Here is a 24,810-nt window from a genome sequence, read left to right as displayed (position 1 = left end):
AAATAAATAAATAAATAAATAAATAAATAAATAAATAAATAAATAAATAAATAAATAATGAGGTGGTATTCATCTGTGGCATTGAAAAAAAATCTGAAAGTTGGCAGTGATAATGACTACATTCCTCAATGGTCAAATCAAACTAAGTGCATTTTATGACGTGTGAAATGTATCTCAGTAAGGCTATGTAGAAAAGGTCTTTCCTGGCACTCACAAGTCTCTCTCTGTGTTTTTCGAGTTATAGTTTCTCTGCGTAGCCTTGGCTGTCCTGAACTCACTTTGTAGACCAGGCTGGCTTCGAACTCACAGTGATTGCCTGCCCCTGCCTCCGTGAGTGCTGGGCTCACAGGTGTGTGCCACTGTGCCTGGCTCCGGAAGACACTCAGACGCAGCTTCCTCGCATTTCACACACAGGCTGGCTGCATGCCTACTGCCTTGGGAGGTACCGGCAGGCCATGGTGGTGGTAGTGACATGCAGCCATGTGGCCCCAGACGTCAACAACAGACCACCTTCTTGGACTGAGGTTGGCCGAGGCTGTTCCTGTCTTTTTGCAGGGCTGAATTCTATTTCCTTCACATTACTATACTGGGGAAGTTCTCTTCCTAACTCACCTTCTCCATATCTCATATCCCCAAAGCCTTTTCTAGAAGGTGGGGCTATTTCAAAATACGAATATTATTAAACTGATGGTAACAGTGTTTATATTTCTCTCTCCTCTCATTCTATCTAGCAAAAAAGAATCTGTGGGTCTCACAATCCATTTTGTGTTCCTTAACTACACTTTCCTTAATTCCTATGGTTTTCATTTCTAGTGCTTACTGTGTAACTACACTTTGGCTCTTGACACTGCTCACAAAAAGACCACTTTCAAAAACACAGATTTGCCTTTCTTAAGGTCTCTATAAGAACATACCTCCCAGAAGTAAAGAAGAAACAGTGCCTGGTACAGAGCCCCAATTCCTATGTTAAGCCATGGATATGAAATGCCCAGGAAGCTTCTTGTTTGCAGACATCCTAATTCTTTCACAATTTCAATTTTCTCATTGAATCTGTCCTACCAAAGGTTACACTTAGCTAGGGAGAAAAATCATACCACTGTACATTGTAGCAGGCACTTTCAAGGTCAGTAGCCGTGGTCAGGCTTTTAGGGGCCCATGGTCCAGCTTTATCAGCCTTGGCCAATTCTTCCACTACTCCCAACTTGATGGCTCTCCTCAACTATCATTTTTATGGCTATAATAAATATAAGATACTCTTACATTGCCAAAAAATAAAAAATAAAAAAGTCTCCGTTAGGACAAGTTCATATCCCACCCATGACTCTGACCCCATCACCTTCTCTGGGCTCCACATGCTCAGATCACAAATTCAACCAAATCCTTTTTAACCTGAGGGAAAAATACTTCCTTTAGCTTTTACCAACTAATTTCCTGGCCTGCTTCTTATCTACACTTTTAGAAAGTGGGATGCTCATTCACCATCTCTGTTTTTTCATTTTCTACTGACTCCTTCAAGGGGTTTCAATTTGGCTTCTGCCAGAACTCTGATGAAATTATTCTCAGTGAAATCATTAACAGCCAGCTCACTGACTGAAAACTTTGAAGGATTGTTTTTCCTCCATCTCACTGAGCTGGAACTCTCAGTTCATTCGACAATGCTGATGTCTTTTACCTAGGGGGGGGAGGGGGTTGCTCACATGCTGGAAGACAAGCTGCTCTTCCTTTAGAGAACCTTACAATACCTCTTAATGCTAAGATTCAAGTCTAAGACTCCTTTTTGGAACTTCCAGGGGGACATCCTAGAGATAATCATATCCAATGCACTGAAAAACTCATTTCCCTTTCTCCACCTCTGTCCAGTTTTTCTCATGCCTAGGCAGTTGTAAAAGAAAGCAAGCTGAGCAAGCCGAGCAAGCCATGGAGGAGAAGCCAGGAATTGATACTCCTCATGGTTTCTGCTTCAGTTCCTGCTTCAGGGTTTCCACTTTGAGTTCTTGTCTTGACTTATTTCATTAATGAACAGTGATATGAAAATGTAGGATGAAATAAACCCTTTCCTTCCCAAGTTGCTTTTGGTAATGGTGTTTTACCACAGCAACAGAAACCTAAATCGGAGCCAAACTGGCAGGATCTGAAATCAAGTTCTACTATTTGCCAACTTCATGGCCTTGGGGAAAGTGTGTAACTGTCATGTTTAATTACCATTGGCTGTATAGTTCCTTTTAGGGTTGTTACAATCAAAGGAGCTACTATGTGCAAAGCGCTTGTGAAATGGTGAAAGACCTTAATGCCTGGATTCAACCTGCACTAGAAAAAAGCAGATCTAAACATGTGGAGAAATTTATGTCAAAAGACTGAGTATCGCTAAAATACAATTTTCTCCAAACTGATTACCAAATAATATAGCTTCAGCATTTTTTTGTTTTGTTTTTCTCCATGTAGACTTGGCTGTCCTGGAACTCGCGTTGTAAATTCATAGAGATGCATGGAGAGCCGCCTGCCTCTGCCTTCCAAGTGCTGGGATTAAAGGCAAGCACCACCACTGCCCAGAGCTTCAACATTTTTATTTACTTTTTTGGGTAGAAACTGATATGCTGATTTTAAAATTTATATGAAAATAAAAACAATATAGAATAACCCAAACAATTCTGAAAAAAGAACAATGTTGGAAAAGTTGTGTTATTTGTCTTCAAGGTAAAGTTTGAAACCACAGCAGTCACAGCTTGTGACTGGCATATGTCAATGGAACACTGTAGACTAGATGGATCTGATGATTAATTTTCTGCATTGGTGCCAATGTAACTCAATAAGAAAGAATAATCTTTCAACAAGTGCATACCATACAGACACAAGACCTTGCCTGCTCTCTCACACACAAGTACAAAGTTATCAAAACCACAACACAGTTGAAAGACAAAACACAAACTATCTAGAAGAAAACATAGGAGGAAACCTTAAGACTTTGACATTGCAGAGATTATGTGCATAAAGTAGAAACTATAAAAGAAAAACCTGATATGCTGGATTTGATCAGAATTAAGAACTTTTGCTCTTCAAACTTCATTGTACTTCACCGTGTACAAATTTAATGACACTTTGAAGAATGACAAAATGAAGAAGCAAGAATAGCAGAGAACAACAGCTGAGAGCTTACATGTTGATGTACAAGTAGAAAGCAGAAAACAGAGACTGGGAACAAGGTGTCTTCTAACCCTAATGGCACACCTCCAACAAGACCACACCTTCTAATCCTTCCCAAACAGTTCTGACAATCTGGAACCAAGCATTTAAGTATATGAGTCTCTGGGGAACACTCTCATTCAAAGCACCACATTAGGTCTTTGTAAGTAGCCATAAATGCAGTTAGATCGTGAGTATCTGAACTTTCTCATGTCTAGAAGACATGATTTCTCAGCAGTACTTCCTAACATCTGGCTCTTTCCATCCTTCCACACCGTCTTCTGCTCGTTACTAGATGTAATGTGAGCTGTTCCTTAAGATACATGCCACTGTGACTTCCCTGCCATGATGGACTGCACCCTGACACTGTGAGAGTAATAAGCCCCTTCCCCCTTAAACAAACAAACAAACAAAAACAAAGACATGGCAAGCCACAATCCAGGGGAGAACAGAGGAAAGGCTTCCCACACAGAGTTCTTACAATGCAGCAACTGGGCCAACACTTCAATATACCCAGTTCAAAAGAATGACAAGATGGCTAAGCAAGTAAAGGCTCTTGTCATTAAATATGGCAAGCTGAGCTGGATCCCCAGAACCAATGTGGTGAAAAGGACACTCTTAAAAGTTGTTCCCTGATGACCACACACGCAATCTCCCCATCACACAAAAAATAAATGTTAAAGAAACTTTCTTTAGGCCAGGAGTGGTACATACCTTTTATCCCAGCATTAGGAGACAGAGTTAGGTAGATTTCTGTGTGTTTGAAGCCAGCCTGGTCTACATAGAGTTCTAGGACTGCCAGGGCTACACAGTGAGACCTTTTCTCAAAAACAAACAAATAAATAAATGGACAAAAGACAAACACATGAAAAAACAAAGGACATTCACATTGCTGTAATGGCTGATCTTGGTTGTCAACTTGACACACCTGGAAAGAGGAAACCTCAGTTGAGGAATTGCCTCCATCAGATTGACCTGTGGGCCTATCTGTGGGCATCTTCTTCATTGCTAATTGATGGAAGAGGGTCTAGCCCACTGTTTCCATCCCTAGGCAGGTGGCCTTGGCTGGGCTAAGCTGTCTGAAGCTAAGCCACTGTGCTGTGGTTTCTACTTCAGTTCCTGCCTTGGCTTCCCTTGATGATGGACTCTAATCTGTAAGTGAAATCCTTTCCTCCCCAAGTTTGTTTTGGTCAGTTTTATCACAGCAACAAAAAGAAAACTAAGACACATTCAGATGTTCATCTACATTACTCATCACAAAAAAGTACAACTGCACAGCTACTGACAGTTAAATTCAAAACAGACTGACCATACCAACTACATTATACCCATACCTAGGACATGACATAACCATTCTTCTAAGATTTACACTAGGAAAAAACTCACAAAGCAAAACACATTGCCTACACATACACTTGCATGTGAGCAAGGCTTACAGCAGCATACATACACAAAAGTATCTACAAATGAAACAATAAACAATGTAAAGAACACTACTGATACACATAACAATGCAGACTCACTTCAGAACAACTGTGTTAAGTAAAAGGGTATACAATGTATCATTTCTAGAAAAGGCACCAGGAAACTTCTGAGAGGAATGTTGGTTATGTTCTTTATCCTAATTTGGGAGCTCACATCATATATGCACACATGTATCAAAATGCATGTATGTAAACAAATGTCTCAATAAAGCTATTTAAAAAACAGCACTGCGGCACTGGATCTGTACTAGAGACTGTGCTCCGCAAGTACAGAGATTAAAAACCCACTCTTTTGCCGAATAAAAGTCAGCCCATTGCAAAAATGTTAATAAATTATAAAATGAGGCAATACCATTTGAATATAAAATGGGAAAAATTAGTAAGTACATATACTCTTGCATTTTATGTTTAAACATGCATATGGTTACTTAAATGATTAATGCATACATAGGCAAATTCCAAATACATTTAACAATGGAGAGGCAACACAAATAATCAGGACAGGTAATTTTTATTGCCTTTGTAATACATTAGTATGTGGCTTGCAGACAATATGCTCTCAGGGATCTAATACTAAGATGACTATTCTTGAACAGTCTTGAATGTGTGTGTGTGGGTGGGTGTTGTGGGAGTATGTATGTCATGGCTTGGAATTTGGGACTGGTACTCTCCTTCCACCGTCGGGATTGGCAGCAGGTGCCTTTATTCACTTAGCCACCTCACTTGTCCATGAAGTATCTTTTAAAAACTGTATACTAGGGACTAAAGAAACAGCTCAGCTAATAAAAATGCTAAGCGCTCTTCCAGGGGACCTGAGTTTCTGAGTTTGAATCCCAGCACCTACATGGCAGCTTTCAACTGTCTATAATTCCATTTCCAGAGAATCTGACACCTTTTTCTGGCCTTTATAGGCCGTAGGCACACAAACACAAGTCAGGTAAAACACCCATACACACACACACACACACACACACAAAGCCTGTATGCTAAGACTAGGAGCTCAGGAATAAATGGCAGGAATAAATCTCATTGCTGAAATTGATGAAGCAATTGTGTTACATGCAGACACTGAGAATTCAAAAGAATTCATGAGTCTCCCACTAAAGTGGATATGGGCAAACATTTGCCCTGTTTCCTCTACTCTCTCTTGCAAGCTCCCATAAAAAGTTCTGGTTATCTAAGTGGATGGATCTCAATGTGAAATGTGTAACAGTCTGACCATATCCACACCAGAAAAGTTGGAAAAAGCAAAAGATTTAATCTTGAGATTCTTTCAGTAAATTCTCTGCAATTACAGTCTTTGGTAAACAGTTCTATGGTGACAGGAGGGGATAAGTGCACAGTGCCAGGTAGAGTTGTGCAAGAAAAAGCAACAAGATTTGAGGCAAGTGGAAGGCATGTATGTAGAGACACCACCAATACTGAGCACCAAAAAAGAAAGTGGACTCATGCATTTACCTTGTCCATTCATGCTGATTCAAATCACATGAATAACACCCAAAATGCAATCAATGTTCTATCCTAATGTATGGCCCTGTGATGAGAGCATTAAAAAAAAACCCTCTCTGGTAGTTTCCAATCCAGAATAGTATTGATAGTGGGTTTTGTGATTTGTTTTGTCTTGTTTTTTTTAAAGCAGGCTGAAAGTAGTAGCACAAGCTTTTGATCCCAACACCTGAGAAGTAGAAGTAGATGAATCTCTATTAGTTCAAGGCAAGCCTGGGCTACCTAGTGAGACCCTGCCTCAAACAAATGAAACCAGTGGTGAACTATTTATGATAGGAGTGTCAAACTCTTCATTCCTGTTTCAGTTTTGACATTATGTGGTCACAGGCAAACTGTCTAATTTATGTTTCAGTTTTTCTGAAGGACTATAATCACAAGATTGTTGTAAGGATCAAGTAAGTGCAAAAATCCCCATTAAAACACTAGCAAATTGAATCTAGCAATACAGGAAATGGATCAGATGCCATGGGCAAGCAGGATTTATCTCAACAATGCCAGGCTGGTTTAATATATGACAAGCAATTGGTGACAGAGTAACACAGTAGTGGGACTAGAAGGAAAGTTCCTCTTCCTAATGAGGATGGTCTATAAAACCCTCAAGGTAGGTAAGAAGATGGAGATTAGGAATAAAAATGAAGGATGGTAACTATCACCCTGTCTAGCCAACATTTTAGAAGAGTTGTAGTCAGGGCAACAAGGCAAGGATATTCAATGAAAAGCCACCCAGTCTAGAAAGGAGGAAAAGATTTAACTCTGCGCCAATGGTGTAACTCTGCATTTAGAAAACCCAAGGGTTAAGAAAGAAAGAGAGAAAGAAGAAAGAAAAGAAAAGCCTATAAATTGATAAGCTCAGAAAAGTTGCAGAATGTAATAGCAGCATCCAGTTAACACTGACAATATACCTACACCTCTGTCACTCTTAATCACTCTTATCTATATAAAAAACTAAAAGATTCCTTAAAGATTAAAAAAGACTAGCAAAAATATTTGACAAAATTTGTTTAAGACATAAGTCGCGTACACTTTAGACTAAAACTCACTAGGGATCTTCTAAAGGTGAAGACTGAGTAAATAGAAAGATACCAGGAACTCACAACTTTATGTATAAGCTCATTCTAAAATTCACATGTAAATGAATACCAGGACAATGTTTTAAAATCTCAAATCTGGAAGGCTTGTACTTACTAACTTTAAAATTCATTATGCTACAATGTGATACTGGCAAAAACAACAGATTTAAATTAAGACCTAGAAATAAATTCACATTGATGGGTTCAGTAATTTTCTTCTTCCAAACAGGGTCTCACTATGTAGCTCTGGCTGCCCTGGAACACACTATGTACACTGATCTGGCCTCTGCCTCCCGACTGTTGGAATTAAAGGTGTGGCCCACTGGGGCCAGTTCCAGTAATTTTTTTATTTTAAAGATATACTGTTTTCTAACTTACGTGTACATGTGTGTGGCTATGTGCATGTGTGACTGTAACTGCGAGGGGAGTCCAGAAGAAGTCATGGAATCCGCTGGAGCTGGCATTACAGGCAGTTGTTAGTCATCTGATGTGGGTGCTGGAAGATGGAACAGCCGTACACACTCACAACTCCTGAGCCATCTGTCTAGCCCCAAGAGTCCACTGATTTTCAACAAGGCTGCTAAGACAATTCAGTGGAGAAAGAATAGCCTTCTCAACAAATAATGCTAGAGCACCCAGATATCCATATATAAAAGTTAACGAGAGCCCTACCTCCTACTATGTACAAAACTCACTTCAAGTGACCCTAGACTATAAGTGCTTGTTCTGGCTACATGTTTTTTGTTTTTTAATCTGAGGAGGGAACTTTAACTTCGGAAATGCCTCCATCACACTGGCCTGAAGGTAAGTTTATGGGACATTTTCCTGATGGATGCCTGATGGGGGAGGGCCTCAAGCCACTGTGGGTGATGTTAGTGCTAGGCAGGTGGTCATATGGTACTGAAGAAAGCAGGCTGAACAAGCCATGAGGAGCAAGCCAGTAAGCAGTGGTCCTCTATGGTTTCTGCTTCAGCTCCTGCTGACTTCCCGCATTGATGGACTGTTATCTGGAAGTGTTAGATGAAAAAAACTCTTCCTCCCCAAGTTTCTTTTGGATATGGTCTTTATCACAACAATGGAAACAAAACTAGAGCAGAGTTAAAACTATGAAACTTCTAGAAGAAATACTGGAAGTTGGGCAATGACTTTAGATCTGATACCAAAAGCATAGCCACAAAACAAACTAACTCCTACAACCCATCAATAAAAGCATAAAAAACTTAAATAAAAAATGGGCAGAGAGCCAAGTACTGATACATGCCTGGAATCCCAGTACCCTGGAGGCAGATGCAAAAGAATCACCACAGTTTGAGGCTAGCTTGGTCTATATAGCAAGTTCAAGGCCAGCTAGGGGCTGAAAGTGAGATCTGGTCTCAAAACATAAAGAATAGACAAAGAATTTGAATATAAAATGTACAGAGAGCCAATAAGCACATGAAAAGATGTTCAACACTGGTAATAGAGATCCAAACCACAGAAATCCCAGTATACATAAAATGATTGCAGAAAAAGACCTCAGGTAAGACCTCAGGTAAGTGCTGGGGAATTGGAAGCTCTCATAGACTGAAGAACTTGGAGCCCTCACAAACTGCTGATAGAATGTAAATTGGTGCGACTACTTTTGCAAACATTTTTTTTGGAGGGACAGTGTTTGTATGTGCTATGTATGTGAGAGAGCGTGTGGGTGAAGGCCTGCGGTAGACTTCAGGTATCTCCCTTATGTGCTGAGGCAGGGTCTCTCGAGGAACCTAGAGCTCACCATCTGGCTAGTGTGACAAGCCAGCTTGCTCCAAAGATTTTCAATCTCCAGTTTTCACAAGTGAGGCAGCAACCATACCCTCCTGGCTTTTACATGGCTTCTGGGGATCTGAGCTCCAGGCCTCACACTTGCACAGTAAGTACTGTACATGCTCCAACCATGAAAAACATTTGCCAGTATCTCAAAACGTTAAACACAGAGCTACCACATGATATAGCAACACCTGTCAAAAGTACATATCCAAGAGAAGTAAAAACATAACTCAAATTGTGCTTAAATATAGCACAACAGAAAAAATCCCAATACATATCAATCAACGAATGGATAAAAACAAAAGGTAGTATAAACTATACAACAGTATATTAACTGGCAATACAAAGGATGAGGCATGCTATAAAACAATGAACTTTCAAAATACCATGCGAAATGATATATTACATGGTTCCTTTTATATGAAATGCCTAACTAGGTAAACCATAGAAACCAAAGGTAGAGTAGTGGTTTGGTCTGTGTAAGTTGTATGGTAGGGGTGACTGCTAGTAGCTAACACACTTGTTTGGGGGTGATAAACATGCCTGCAATTAGTTAACAGTGGTCTGCACACCCTGAAGGGTGATTCCATCACGTGATGATATCTCAATAAAGCCATTTTTATAAAAAGAACTTACTTAAAAAAAAAAACTCTTAAACTGCAAAGTGTTACACAAATGTAAGGGATTATTATAACTCAAAATAAATGGCTGTGGACTGTGACGTCATGACGGTTAGATGAAGTAGCAATTACACTAGACAATTTACTAATCCTCAAAAAAGGTGTCTGTAAAGATGAGAGGTGCTGAGCCTGCTAAGTATTTCACATTTTAATTTAGGTACAGCTCATCTCTGACCAGCAATATTGAAGATTAAACATATAGGGGAAGGAAGCAAAAGCTGATTCCTTTCAACAGTGTAAGAACTCTGTGTCTGTGGCATAGTTAAATAGAGATTATTAGTTCAGTAATTAGGCCAATGACCCTTCTTTATTCTTAGTAAGAGAGAAATTTTGAGAAGATTTGTCAGATGTCACTCCCCTGGCATCCTGTATGACTATTCCTTCCATATCTTTTGCCCACATACCTCAGCTTAAGCATTTGCTTATCAGTATTAAATCTCTATAATCTCAGTGCAGTCTCAGCAGGTCAACTTGGGATCAATAAACATTTATATTTGAAGCCATTAACTGCCAAATATGATTTCAAAATAAAATTCAAAACAAGAGGGGGCTCTTTATCTTTACCAAGCCCTACAGTGAGCAATCCTGGTGAGGGCTGGGCCTTTTGCCTGCCCTCTTGGAAAGCACTGAGTTGCTTCTAGGTTCTGAGGCCTTCTTCCCATCTAGCCTTTGGATTAGTCAATGCTGAGGCCACTTCCTTCATTACCTTCTCCAAGGCAGGGATAAGAGCAAGGAGCACACAGTTCAGGGCCAGAGCAGATGCCAGGGAGATGATGACAATTGCTGCATGAGATGGTACAGGGAAAAAGGCCACAGACTACAGCAGAACTCATGCTGCCAGCAGGCTGGCTATCTCACCTTTCCTTCTCAGCAACCCCTCCCTGTATCTTTCTGACAAGAGTTCCTTAGAGTTGGTAATCTTCCTGGCCTATATAATCCACTTTCCAGTCTTATAGCTTATATATGAAAAGCTCTCCAAGAGACAGAGGACGGACTACATGAACACACAGTAGCTCCCTAGTTAATCACTAAGATGGAAGAAAGGCATTCTATTCAAGGGAGGACAGGATGTATCCAAAGAAAGGCAACTTGCTAGGTGTGATGGTACACACCTGGTCTACAAAGTGAGTACATCGCAGTCAAGGCTACACAGAGAAACCTTGTCTTGAAAAAACACAAGGGGGATGTGGTAACTCTAAAAGAGTTGTCAAAAACTGTGTTGGGTAGTGAAGGAGAGGAGGAAATGGAAACCAAAGTCATCTGGAAAGCAATCCTTCCCTCTTTCTCTCTGAGCTCTCCCTCACAAGTAGATGGGAAGAATCAGTACAACACAGTACTAATTATATAATAAAAGTATGCTAGTAGATGGAATTGCTTTGACAATAAAAGGGCCACATGGTAAATGGTACCACAATAATTAAGTGAGGTCTTACTCTTTACCTGGGTCACAACCTGCTTCTGGAAACAGCACCCTAATAAAAGGTACCGAGTGTCCACACCCTAATAAAACATAGCAAGCATCCACTCACCAGGACAGGAAACTAAATGAACCAGACCCTCCATAAAGAAACCCCACTGCTGGGAGTTCCAGAGTAAAGGCAAGGCCATCACTGGTGGAGGTATCATCCACCAGTTTTGTACTTGATACTCAACCCAAGTCAATGACAAGGCTTCAAGCCACACAATCTTTGGTATAAATAGCAGTTACAAACACGACCATGGGAGGAAACAAAGCTTTGAGTCTCAGGTCATTACAGAGGAATGAGTGCTAGGACCATGGAGGAAAGAGGTTTTTCTCGGGAGGACTGCTTAAAGGTTGAGGTCAGCCTGGGCTATATACTGACTTTTAGGATAGCTTGGGCTACACAGTGAGACTCATCTCCAAAAAGCAAATAACCAACAAATAAAACTATCATAGACATATACCAGAAAGAATGTTAAAGCACTTTCTGAAATCAGTAAGCACTGGGCAAATGGATCTCCCCTTACCTGTCTTTTCATGTGTCTTTATGGGAGAAAGCCAAATGGGAGAACAAAGGAGTATGGTATAAAGACTTCCTTGATGTGCAGGAGTGATGGTACTAGTGTAAGGAATCAGTTTGAAAAATCTATGAAAACTTTTAACCAAGGCAAAGTAGTCAACATTGAAGTTACTGGAAAAACCCAACTAGAAATTTCAGTATCTATTTCAGGCAGCTGTCTGTTACCACTAAAGAACACAGAGCCTGGGGCTCAGAAGATGGCTCAGCAGTTAAGCGCACTTACTGCTCTTGCAGAAGATTTGAGGTTCTATTTACAGCACCCACATGGCTGATAACTGCTTATAATTCTAGTTCCAGAAGATCCAGATGCCCTCTTCTGGCCTCTGCTGGTACTAAGAACTCAAATGCGGTATAGACAGCTATGCAGGCAAAATACAATATGCATAAAAATAATAAAGAATTAAAAATAATGTAAAAAGAAAAAAGAATATAGGATCCAGATGCAGATATTCTGAAAATTATTTACAGATAAGAGGCACAAGAATAAGTAATCAGGTATCATGTAAGAATCAACAGTGACCTATGTGGGAGAGATATCTAAGAAAAAAAAGACACCCAAATCAAGGTGAGTTAATTCAGTAAGACTTCAATAGTGAATCTTTTAACTTTAAACTAGTATTTGAAGAAGAGGAGACAAAAAATAAATGAATGATGAAAGAGTGAAATGTCTGTCTAGAGCTTTGCCATCCTCGAGATGCCAAGCTTCAGCCTTAAAGTGACACCTATACTACCCTCTAAGGAACCTGGGGGAGAGGGGAAGGAAAAAATGTCAGAGCAGGATGATGTGGGGGAGATCCATAAAATACTTCTTATTCATTCATCCATTTGGTTTTTTGGGGCAGGGTTTCTCTGTGTGGCCTTGGTGGTACTAGGTTTGCTCTGCAGACTCACAGAGATCCTCGCGCCTCTGCGTCCCTGAGTGCTGGGGTTACAAGTGTGCACTACCTTGCCCCGCTCTTCATAAAACACTTGTGGACACAGCATAGGCTTTGCACTCATGAACTCACAGTAGCTGACGGCTGGCTACCGCAAAAACCCTACACAAGCCCATCAGCATTCCATTATGGAGGAAGGAGGTGATCAGAAAGCCTAATTCCTCCTTGGGCAGGTAATAGTTGCTGAGGGACAACTTACTGAACATCCCAGAACCTCTGGGAATCACTTCAGTAAATTTATTCTGATTTAATCCCAAATTGAAATTAGATTAATTGGTTTAGGCACTGTCGGTTTTGACATTTCTCTAAGAATTACTTTTTGATACATCTGCATGGCTAAAGCAGAATTTGGAATTACAAATAATCCTAGGAAAAAGGCTGAGGAAGGTTTCACAAATGAAGGCAATGCTTTTTCTAGTGTATGCGGTTCAGTTCAACCCATTTTACCGGTATTTACAGGATTGTAACTGTGTGCTAATATAAGGTTAGATATTGGGACATTGTGTTCACCATCCACTGAAGAAATTCACAGCAGAGAACAGAGCCATGAACATATGAACTTTGAAATAGTCTAATAATAATTTATTAAAAGAAGCATTGTCGTAAGAATGCAAGAGAAAACAACAATGGTGGCAACATTCTGAGGCTGGACACAGGAAAATCACTCTGAGTTTGGGGCCATCTATCTGAGGCCATCTGAGGCTGCTAACACAGTAAGGCCCTGCATCAGGAAAACCAGGCATCTACATCCACAAAATGAAGAGCTAACTAAGAGCACAAATGTCACTAGGCACAATGACACTCCCAAAGCATAGGACATTGGGATATCACTATCACCCTGAGAAGCTGTTAAAAATGCAAATTCTTAGGCAACTGGGACTTACTGAGCCAGAATTAGGAGACCTCGTTCCAACAGTGCATATTTTAAACAGGATTTCCAGCTGATTCTGATATGCAGAAGATAACAACCTCTAGCCTAGGAACATGGCCCTTCCTTGAAAAAAATAGAAGTCCTACTGTCAGAAACCAGGAGTTTAGATTTCCCCTTTCTGCCCAAACTTGCAAAAGAATTGGTTTGGCTGTCTATCATCACTTTCTTTCCCTCTCTTTTCACTTTGACCCATGATAAAGTAGCTCATGCCCTCACCACTGCCCAGCAACTCTCACCAAGGCCATGGTATCCACCTACTAAGTGCAGGCTGCTCTTCCAGAGGAAAATGTTCTTCACCTGTATTTTCTTCTCCTCTCTCCTTCCTGGCTATTATTTTGTATCTCAATCTGAAGGTTTCTTCCTCCAGGAAGCCTATAAACCTAAATATAAGCCATATATTCCAAGTGGTATCAGAGGAGTAAGTATAGGTACTATCTCACATCTGTTTCCTCTCAACAAAACCATCAGTTCTTTGAAAGCACACCTTATTCATGTTGAATCCATGCGTTTGGCATCATAGCATATGAAGATTTGCTGCACTAACTTTATCTGAAGGACAGCATGAATGAATTCTCCTAATACTGAGACTCTGCTCCTTGAAGACACTGAAACCTAAGTGGCATCTTCCTTGTCTCTGAGAAGAGGGTCTGCAGTTCTTGCCTCATACAAGGTCCCATTCACACAGCTATTCACTACACTCTCTGCAGTTACCACCTCCCAGAACAACAGTGGCCTTTCTCTTCAGCAGCAGTCTCTTGGAGAAAGTTTCTAAGGGCCCTGTTCTCTGGAATGAATAGAGCCAGGCAGGACAACAGCAGGGTAGACCCTGCCTGCAGACCCCTTTGGGAAAGGCAGCCTAGAAACTAAGCTGCCAATGGGGAACCCACAAACTACAACAAGCTGAAGGCAACAACTTCAGCAAGGCCTGTCCCTACAATAACTGCCAAGTACTCAAGGTCAAACACCAAATAAGAACAAGAATTCTTGGTCTCAGCGCCTGGTGGCAGTGCTTATGTTTATGGGTGTTTTGCCTACATTTGGGTCTACGCGCCACATATATTACTGGATTCTCTGGAATTGGAGTTGCAGGCAGCTGTTACTTTCTGGGAATTAAACTTAGGTCAGTGCTCTTAACTGCTTCGCAAGCTATCTAGCCCATCTGACAGCAGTTTAGAGCCATCTTCTTGAAATTTGTGTAGATCAGCAAAGTTAAAAGTGAGCTACAGCTCAAGCTATGTATAGAGAATACCTACTATAACAAGCCTTGGAAGTAGAAGATCACCCAGAAAAAAACACTCCGTTCTTGAACCTTCTTGACTGATACCCAACATAAAACATGGGAAGAACAGGACAGCACGATTTTTTTTTAAACCAAAGTCTTCTAAATGCTAACAGCTATGCATGAACTTTTATACAAATTTTATTTTATTGCTGCTTTATTAACTACAGCAAAGAATTAGAATCAACCTAGTTATTCAACAGATAAATGGATAATGAAAATTTGGTGTGTGTGTGCATGTGTGTGCATGTGTGCATGTACGCACACGTGTGTTTGTGTGTGCATGTGTATAAAACATTACTCAGCTCTGAGGAAAAAAGTGAAGTCAAAAAATTGCAGGAAATGGAAGGACTTAGAATGTATAATATTAAGTGAGGCCACATAATCTCAAAAAGAAAAAGAATTATGTGCTCTCTGTTATGTGCAGAATCCAGACAATAATAATTATGTAAACAAATGTGTCTATGGGTACAGTTTAAAATGAAGGAAAAAAGCAAGAAAAGCTAAATAGGACATGAGGAGTTCAGGTAATGGACACAAGTTATAAAGACACAGCTAATTTTTTTTTTCTAGTACTAATTCTGTTGAGATTTTCTTTTGTTTTGATAGTGGATAACTGCAAAAATTTAATCTTATTAATAAGAAATATATAAATTTAATAAGAAGCTCCAAAGCTTCTGTTTTGAATGCTTATTCTAATCATATATTGGGTCATTAAGTTGGAGATTTTTGAGTCTGCTTAATTTTGGTGCATAATCTTTTTATTCATTTGCAAGTTTTTTAAGTTTATTTAAAAATAAACTTTTATATCAGTTCTTTTGCACAAATAAATAACAGAATCAAATTGTTATATGTATATGAAGAAAGAATAATACAAATGTATGGTGAAGTTTGATGGTATTAATCAGTTTTAAAAAAAGAGACTAATGAGGTTAGAAGAGACAGAACCCTTGATACAAAGGGGTTAAAAATGAATGTTATGGTCTCAGTAAATAGGGTGGTTTACCTGATGGTAGGAAATGGTAATACGACCACAATTAGCAAGTGGCAGGCTGAAATGAAGGAGGAAGCCATGAATTCCAACCTAGACAGCTAGGCCTAGAAAAATACAGTATGTTTTAAGCAATCTTGAATTGCTTGAATCTGGGGCTCATACAACCTTCACCTTCAAGTTCCTCTGTCTTCTGTATCCATCTGCTACTATGGTTTCTACATCTCCTGAATATGATCTGATATTTAGGAATAGAGAATGAATAGTTAATCAGGATCCATTAAATATACACAAATCTTCTCAAAGCATGACCCAATTTTCTAAGAGAAAAACAAATTGTCCTTTCCCTATCTCTCTAAAAGACTGCAACAAAGGACTCAAAAACTATTTGTTAAAAGTGGCCTAACCCAAGAGTCTTAGCAAGATAAATCTGTTCAACATCTGTACTCAGGAGGCTGCTGGGTGCCAGTGGGAGACAAGTGACTTCTGATGAAGCTCCTGTTCTATCAACAGCACTGGCTCTTTCCTGGTCAACAATCTCACAGGCAGGAATCATTAGACTTAGCCCTAACACACCTCATTCTCCTTCCAAGATGCTGTCTGCACCCAGCCTCTCCTCCATTTGCAGTCACCAACCACTCTGATGCAAAACTCAGCTCTTGCAAGACCGCTACAAAAACTTCTAGCTAGCCTTCCCACATTTAAATTCTTATCTAATGTAGACATCAACGCCAGGACTTGCTCTTTCCCCATCATTTTTTAAGTCCTGTACTACACTTGTGTGTATGCACACACATGCTTGCCATAGCACACGTGTGGGGACCAGAAACCAGGGATCAGCTCCTTCTACTGCGGGTTCCAGAGACTGAATTCAAGTTGTCAGGCTTGATGGCAAGCACCTTAATCCCCTGAAACATAACATTGACCTTAATTAAATACTGCTTAAAAAAGATCACTCTATAATAAATCTCAATGGACTCCCCCATGAAGTTTGAACCATCCTCCACCTTGTACACATTATCAACTTAACTTTTCTCTGCTCCAAAGATCCTCAAGCATACTATTTCCATTCCACACCCACTTCAGAAGCTCTGCTCATGTTCTCTTTACCCCAACTGGCCTCTTTTCCCTTCCACCTAAAAAACTTTAATTGTTCCTCTCTTTCCTATTTAATTTTTTCTTTAGATTTATTTATGTATATGAGTGTTTTACTTGTAAGCATGTCTGTGTCCCATGTGCCCACAGATGTCAGAAGAAGGTGTCAGATTCCTTAGAACTGGAGTTATGGATGGTGTGATCCACCATGTGGGTGCTGATAATCAAACCAGAGTCCTCTGCAACAAGTGCTAAAACCACTGAGCCATTTTTTCAGTCTCTCCCCATAAGTATCATTCTTTCATCCTCGTGATTTTCCCCTTTGAAATACATCTAACCTGGGTGTCTTTCTGAACTGTAAAACATCTTCTAAACCTACTGTCTCCACTTCTATTAAAGGCTATAGTTCCTCTTCTCATTCCCACATCCCTGTATTTCCATGTCCCTTTTCATAAGGTTCTCTGTTCCCTTTAATTTTTCATAGCTTCCAGGGAGACATGGCAGTGATTCCTGGACAAAAAGTCCTGGTTCACTAAAAGCATGCTATTGTTTCTAGAGGCTCTAAGAATATAATAACTTTAAGGATCAAATTTTCAAGGCCACACTAGTCCAATGGACTCATTTTTCCAGGTAAGAAAATGAAGATCCAGAGCAGGTAAGCATTTTTCCATGTAGTTGGGAACAAAGCTAGCCCCAGCATCCACATCTGTTAACTCAAGAGGCTGGTATTTTTCCTACAAATGCCAATGTGAATGATAGTCTAATTATTTTTTCGACTAGAATCAGCAATTTCTTTCATCCTGTTTGACCAATGGGTGAGAGAGTGGCCAGGAAGGCACATACAGGTCTAACCTGGGTTCTTTCCCCAACACAGTGATTAAGAAAAAAAGGGAAGGGGCTGGATAGATGGCTGAAGGGTTAGGAGCACTTGCTGATTTGCAGAGAACCAGAGTTCCATTCCCAGTGTCCACATGGTGGCTCACAATCATCTGTCAGTTCCAGAGGATATAATGCCCTCTTCTGGCCTCCAAGGGCAGTGAACACACACGGTGCACAGACATACCCATATGCATAAGATAAAAATAAATGAATGTTAAAAAGAGGAGGTGATCAAAATATACTGCATGAAAGAAAATTTAAATTTAAATTTGAAATAAGTAAATATCCACCGAATTAAAAAAGAAAAAGAAAAAAACAGAAGACACACATATGATATGTCTTCTCATTAGGTTTTAAAAACAAACCAGTAAAAAATATTTTAATAGTAATGTCACTATGATAATGTGAAGTATATTCAGCATAAATTAAAATAATAATAATGTCTTAAAGAATTTCAGAGTTCACAAACCCTTTCAAACACACACAGTCCTGGATCTTTAAAGCAGTCAGCAACACTATCCAGACTCCAGTTTCCAAAGCCTGTTCCACAGATGATGCTGGCTCCCAGAACTCCCTTAACCTTGTGTTCATTTAGGGACTACCTATTCAGTCTCCACTATCTGTCTCTGGTTTCTGATAAACACAACTGTTTTTATTTTTTGATTATGTTCCTAAACTGGAGGGCAGTTTTTCTGCCTGACAGTACTTTGACCAGAAAAAAAAGTACTAAGATTGCTCTATCGGAACATTTTTGATTATCAAAATTAAGCTTAGTCTGTTCCTTGCTCATAATGCTGATTAATCGGCAAAGGTTTCACCTGCAAATCCACTACCACCTCCATCCCATACTCTAGATGGACACAAAGGGCATTGTGGGAAGACTTAGAACTTCAGGGCACTACTCTGTGCTGCTCTAGATCTTTTTTTTTTTTTTTTTTTTTTTTTTTTTCTGTGCTGAATCTTCTAAAGGAAACAGAGACCACGTTAAATATCTTGAGATCTCTGGTACCAGAGTTCAATGGACAGGAGGAAGAGATCCCTGACAGTTCACAGGTTGACTGTACTTCCTCTGAAAGTTCCTTCTAAAAGGAATGCCCTGGGATCACTAATCAAATCTTTCCTGGGTACTTGCCTAGCACGCAAGAGGCCCTGGGTTCTACCTCCAGCCCTATAAAAAAAGAAAAAGAAAGAAAAAAAAAAAAAAAAAAAAAAAAAAGGAGGGGGGAACAAAACCCACAACAAATTCTAACTGCATCCTACAGAATGACATCTAATTAGCCACAGTCTAAGTCTCTTCCACTCAGCAGAACTCTTAGGAAGGAGGCTGGGGAGTAGGTGAGGAGCTGGCCCTGCAGCATGACAACCTGCGTTTGGATTCCTGGAGCCCACTGGTCTAGCCTGACTGAAGCTGCAAGCTCCAGGTTCAGTGACAGACCTTATCTTAAAAAATAAGGTGGAATGTGATTGAGAAAGATGCCTCACGTCAACCTCTGGACTCCACACACGTGTGCATACAACCATGTGTGTGTGTGTGTGTGTGCGCACACACACACACACACACAGAGCAACCTTCCTGCCTCAATTTCCCAAGTGCTAGGACTACAGGGCAGGCCACCACACCATCCCCTTATCAATCAGTATTGCTTTTTTCTTTTTGACACGGAGTCCATAGCTCAGGCTGGCCTAAAACTCTCTATAAAGCCAAGAAGGACCTTGGATTTCTGATCCTGCCTCCACATCTGGAGTGCTGAGATTACGGGAATGTAGTGGTGGCAAATGAACCCAGTTCTTCCTGCATCCCAGCAAGCGTGCTACCAACTAAGCTATACCCCAACCCAGCATTTTCTGTTGTCCTCACCTTGTACATTTCTGCAACAAAAAAACCTATTCATTCTTCTTAAAGTTCTCAAAATAATAGAACTTTCTGATACTCCTTCACTTTTAAAGTTATTATTATTGTTGTTTTGAGACAGGGAATCAATATGTAATCCTGGCTGGCCTCAGGCTTGATTTGTAGACCTTGTTGGCTTTGAACTCACTGAGATCCTCCTGCCTCTTCCTCCCAAGTGCTGGGATTAAAGGTGTGTGTCACCTCACCAGCTTTAATTTGTTTCAGATTATTTAATTCATGAAGTAGTGCACAAAGCTAAATCAAATTCATGAATTTACTGTCTAGGATTTATATAATTTTACAATTAAAAAAGCAACTTGGAGTATCTGGACTCATTTGGTTTGTGCCTTTCAATAGCCTGTACAGGAGACACTAGCAACTCTCACACGGTACAACCCTAAGTGTGTGAACTAGAGCTGACCCTGAATGGAGAAAGTGGTGAAGACTGAGAACTCTTGGCAGAGCTGTACTTTTCTGGTTTGGTCTTCACATGAAGCTACCTATGTGCAGAACAAAAGCTGCTCTGTGGATGTACTCCTAACCTACCCAGCCCCGAGAATACTTACCCTAGGAATCAGACATAGTCTCTATCTGCAATACCAAGCACATTTTCAGAAAATATTGGTATTACGATGAAGAGCCAAAAAATGTTACGAACAAAAACTGAAAAGGACAGGGGCAGCGACATTTTACCTCATCTTTCACAAAGATCAAAAAACAATTCATGCCCACTATGGACCCAGGAGTTACTACAACAGGAAGTAAAAGATGCCAAGTAGGTACCCAGTCTTCTCTATTTAAGCCCCACTCTCTCTAAATATACAATCCTCTACTCTGTCGCTTTATCCTCTAGAAAATGTGTAACACCAAGGAGACTTTCCCCAGTTTGGCCTTCATGAACTACATGAGGAAGCTGTTCAAGCAACCTGCAGTGGATGGATTTATACTTGCTGCTGTGTTCACTTACCCCAACACACATGTGGAGTGTTTATGGGCACTGACTGCACACCCAGCACTAAGCTTAGCAGACAGGACAAACCAAGCAAACCAACATAGACCCTGCTTCCGAGCTCAGATCGTGCCACTTCTGTGCCTTTTGGGAGTGTTGTGTTGTTGAGACAGGTATAACTCAGGCTGGCCTCAAATTCACTATGTAGCCCAGGCTGGCTTCAATCTTGTAATCCTTCCTGCTTTAGCTTCCCAAGTACTGGGGTTATAAGCACATGCCACCATGTCTACTTCCCAATTAGACAGCTGCTCTGGATAAGAAGTGCACAATTTTCTAAAGCACTTATACCATCTTACACAATAAATTGATAAGCCAAAAAAGAATAGAATCCTGACACCATAATTTGCAACATTTCCTTCTAATCTGTCCCTACAGCACGGCATAAGACTAAATTATCACTTGGGAGGTGGAAGCAGGATTGTGAATCCCAGATACAGCAAGTTGGGAAGCCAGTTTGGGTGATAAAAAGAAAAGACTGTGAATTGTTTACATTCATAAAGTACAGAGTCTAGGACATCAACAAACCCAACAGTCTAACTCTGTAGCTAAGGCAGGAAGATCTAGAGAAAACCTGAAGGAAATCAGCTCCAGGACTGACCCTCTCACTGGAGCAGAGAATCAGGCAGAGTAAAGGCAAGGAAGGCCTTCCTAGGAAAGAACATGGTGCTTTAACCCCAGAGGGCACAGGTACGAAGTACAGGAGAGCACTGGCCGAGCGCCTCACCCAACCGCCAAAGACAGCAGAATGGTGGCTTACTCATTCTAGATCATGAGCCGTAGACCTCTGCAGACAGGATGGGGCAACAGGGATGACCGGGGATTCAGAGTCAGAAGACTTGGGTTTGAAACTAGATCCTGACACCCCTCAGACAACACTGAACAGCACCAGACAAACCAGGAATCCACTCAGCATCTGCAAACTGTGAGCAGTGACTTCTGACTTGTCTACTCCATAGAAACAGCATGAGGTTCAAACAAGAGACATTCTAATGAGAGCACTTGGGACCTGGAGATCTGCATCTGTGCAGTCGTACATGCTCCTGGAGGGACATCTCATGTTAGCCCCAAAGCCCTCACTGCCACCTCCCCACACCTGTCAATACCTGGTTTACATACACATAGATCCCTGAATTAACAGAAATTATTCACCACCACAATCTTAATTTGACTATACTAATCTCCCAACTCCAAGAGAATGAAGAGAAGGGCAGACTTGCAAACCTTTCACCTCCTTACTCTGACAGCCTCAGTTATTCTTTCCCAGGGGCAAATTACAGAAGACCACAATGGAAAGGGGAAGGGAGATGCCAAGCAGTCACACTGCCTCTGTGGTTGCCTGCTCTTCCCCACTGCAAGGCAGTTCCCCACACACAGACTACTAAACAGATCTAACTGGGACTGTGAGACAACACAGAGCTAGTGTTAGGAGACTTTATTATGCTGTCAGCTGCATTCCAGTCAAAAGGAAATTACTATTAGCACGTATAGCCAAAGGTTAGCTGACACAGAGAGCAACTGCTGACCTTCAGATAGTCTTCCCCACCTGGCAAATACTATCTGTTCATCTTACTGTTATCTTCCAACCACCTACCTATCTATTTGATAAGGATGTGTGGAGTATCCACAAAACAAACGCCCGTGGAAGATTTTTGAGGAGGAAGGTGAAGAGGAGAAGGAGAAGAAATGACAAGGCAGACCTCTACCAAAGTTGCACCAATCTTTTGGAGGACAGAACAATCACACTGCCATGTTCCCGGTAACAGGGAAGGCAGACCAAGCTCATGGGGGAAGGGGCATCATGTGCTTCCAGCTGATTTCAAGGGCCTAAACAACTTCCGGCTTCAAGCAGAGGGAAGGCCCGTTTTGCAGTCAAGCTTATTAAGAACAGCTTGGAAAATTAAGCCTAGAGCATCATCCTGTTGGTAGGTCTCAATTTAAACTCTAAACTTGAGGAGGAAGAAATACCAATGTGGCCTAAACATTTTGGAGATTTATCAATCACTGGTGAAAATTGTATTTTTGTCCCAACATTTCAGGCCAAGAACATCTTCCTCCTTTTAGATGGGAACCACCCTGCCACTGTGCCCCACCATTCCATGACAATCAGCCTGATGGAGGCTCACAACCCTGCTAGTCACCCCTCCCTCTTCTCCCCTAATATCGAAAGGTTGTCTCGTTCACCCCTGTGGGTTCACACGATCAGGCAAGCTTGGAATCCCTAGGCTGGCAAACTGGGGACCCAGAGTCAGCCTTAAGCCGGTATAATGCAAAAGCCACTGAAAGCATTTCCCCCTTCTTTCCAGCTTCACTGCTTACCGGTTATAAATGACACAGAATTAGGGGTACGTTTTGGACACACTCAGAGGGAACATAACATATACACTGGCAGTTCCCATAAACCACAATTCCTACCTTACCTCTCCCACAGCCCAGTCAGTCAGAACACAACACTCCCTCCCAGTCTTTTCAGTGTTGGAAAAATCCCAAATTATTTAAACCTACCTGTCTATACTATGGGGTAGTCGTATGCTCATGGTTTCTCAGTGTCTCCACAGTTCCGGAATCCTGTAGCGTCTTTGGGTGTCTTGATCAGACCTGAGTCCCTTGCAATTTTTAAGGAAGGTGTGAGGAAGGCCTCCCAAGTTGAAGACGGAATCCTTTTCTTCCAGCTGTCAGGATCCTGGTAACTGTAGCGCCATTCTACTTCTACCGGTTAACATGGTCTCCTTTCTTGACCCTTTACCCTCCCCTTGCTTTAAAAAGAAAAAAGAAAGAAAAAGAAACAAAAGAGGAAGAACTATGACCTTCTCAGAAACCAAACTGTTAACCACAAATCTCTTCAAGGTTAGCACTACGGGCTAAAAAACGAACCACAGAAAGAATGTAACTTCAAAATATCAGTCTTCGTTGCCGACAGATAAAAACCATCCTTCCAATCGAGTTTTCCCAGCTGTCCTTCTGTTGACAGAGAAGCCTTATGCTCCAAAGGTTGAAAAATCTCTGGTTTCCAAATGCTTAAAATGCCAACAGCAGAATTATTCCAGGGAAGGAAAAACAAAACAAAACAAAAAAAGAGCTGAACAAATCCGAAATGGCACTTGGGAGAAAAAAAATCTTCCAGATGATTTGCACAGTTAAAATAAATAAAACCATACAGCAATGTGTACACAACACTAAGTCCAATGCAGCCCTGGGAAGCAAAATCTGTGGATTTCTTAACGATCAAAACAAAACGACGATCTTCTATATTAAAGGTTTTGAATTCTGAAATGAGCCAATTGTGCAGACAAACACACACACACACAAATCCACAAAACACCTGAAGCGCAATGCTTTTTACCTTCAAAACGGTAGCATTGGCCAAAACCGCAGGAAATCTTAAACGTTCTTTTCCTTTTCGACCTGCAGGTCGCTCCACCTAGCCCAGCCCCGCGCTCAGCCCCAGCCTCAGACCGGCCTTTTTCTGAGACAATTTCCTCAGGCGCTGTGTGCTCCTGCACGTCCAGGCTCCCAAAGTCTCTCCCGCCGCAGCGCCCTGGAGCGGCGGCCCCGCTTCCCCTCGCCAGCCGACCGTTCCCGACGACCCGCTCCCACTATTGTTGCGGCTCGGCCAGGGCCAGGGCGCCCTCCACAGCGGCGCGGAGAGCCCGGGCCGCGGCCTCGGCCTCCGTGCTCGCCCTCCCGCCCGCCACAGCCTCCCTTGCTCGGCCGCTCCCGGCGTCCGCGTCGCGGCCGCTGCGCTTCCGGCCCCGCCCCCGCGCGCGCTCGCTGGGACCAGGCCCGCTGCCGTCGGCGCGCCCGGCCCAGCCCCCGGCCCGCCCCGCGCCGCTCTCCGCCCCGGCCGACCAAGCCCGCCGCTGGCTCCTCCTTGGCGCCGCCCGTCTTCTCGCGGCCCCGCGCACCACCGGGTCCGCGCGCTGCGGCCTAGCTGCTCCCGGTGCTGCGGTACCCGAGATCCGACCTTTGTTTTCGCAGTGTCTGCCGGCCGCCCAGTCCTCCTCAGCTCGTTTTCGCTCACGTGTCGCGGCCCCCTCAAAGTTACCAGGA

General features: G+C 41.7%; 1 protein-coding gene across 7 annotated transcripts in view; it reads right to left on the bottom strand.

Annotated features, from left to right (window-relative positions):
- Arhgef11 (Rho guanine nucleotide exchange factor 11) overlaps positions 1 to 24,475 on the bottom strand; it is a 105,271-nt gene extending 80,796 nt beyond the window's left edge. For 6 of the 7 annotated variants that reach the window (XM_055596530.1, XM_055596527.1, XM_055596524.1 and 3 more), the window contains exon 1: positions 23,266 to 24,475. In XM_055596530.1, the coding sequence (XP_055452505.1) occupies positions 23,266 to 23,297 (32 nt within the window). In that variant the 5' untranslated portion in view covers positions 23,298 to 24,475. The remainder of the gene's footprint in view (positions 1 to 23,265) is intronic. The other variant, XM_055596523.1, reaches the window with a different exon arrangement.
- Positions 24,476 to 24,810: the final 335 nt, after the last annotated feature.

The sequence above is a fragment of the Psammomys obesus genome, unplaced genomic scaffold (genome assembly GCF_907164565.1).
Source record: "Psammomys obesus unplaced genomic scaffold, mPsaObe1.curated_primary_1811, whole genome shotgun sequence".
In the NCBI taxonomy this organism is placed as follows: domain Eukaryota; kingdom Metazoa; phylum Chordata; class Mammalia; order Rodentia; family Muridae; genus Psammomys; species Psammomys obesus.
The sequence above is the reverse complement of the archived record's forward strand: the minus strand, read 5'-3'. Positions and strand labels throughout refer to the sequence as shown.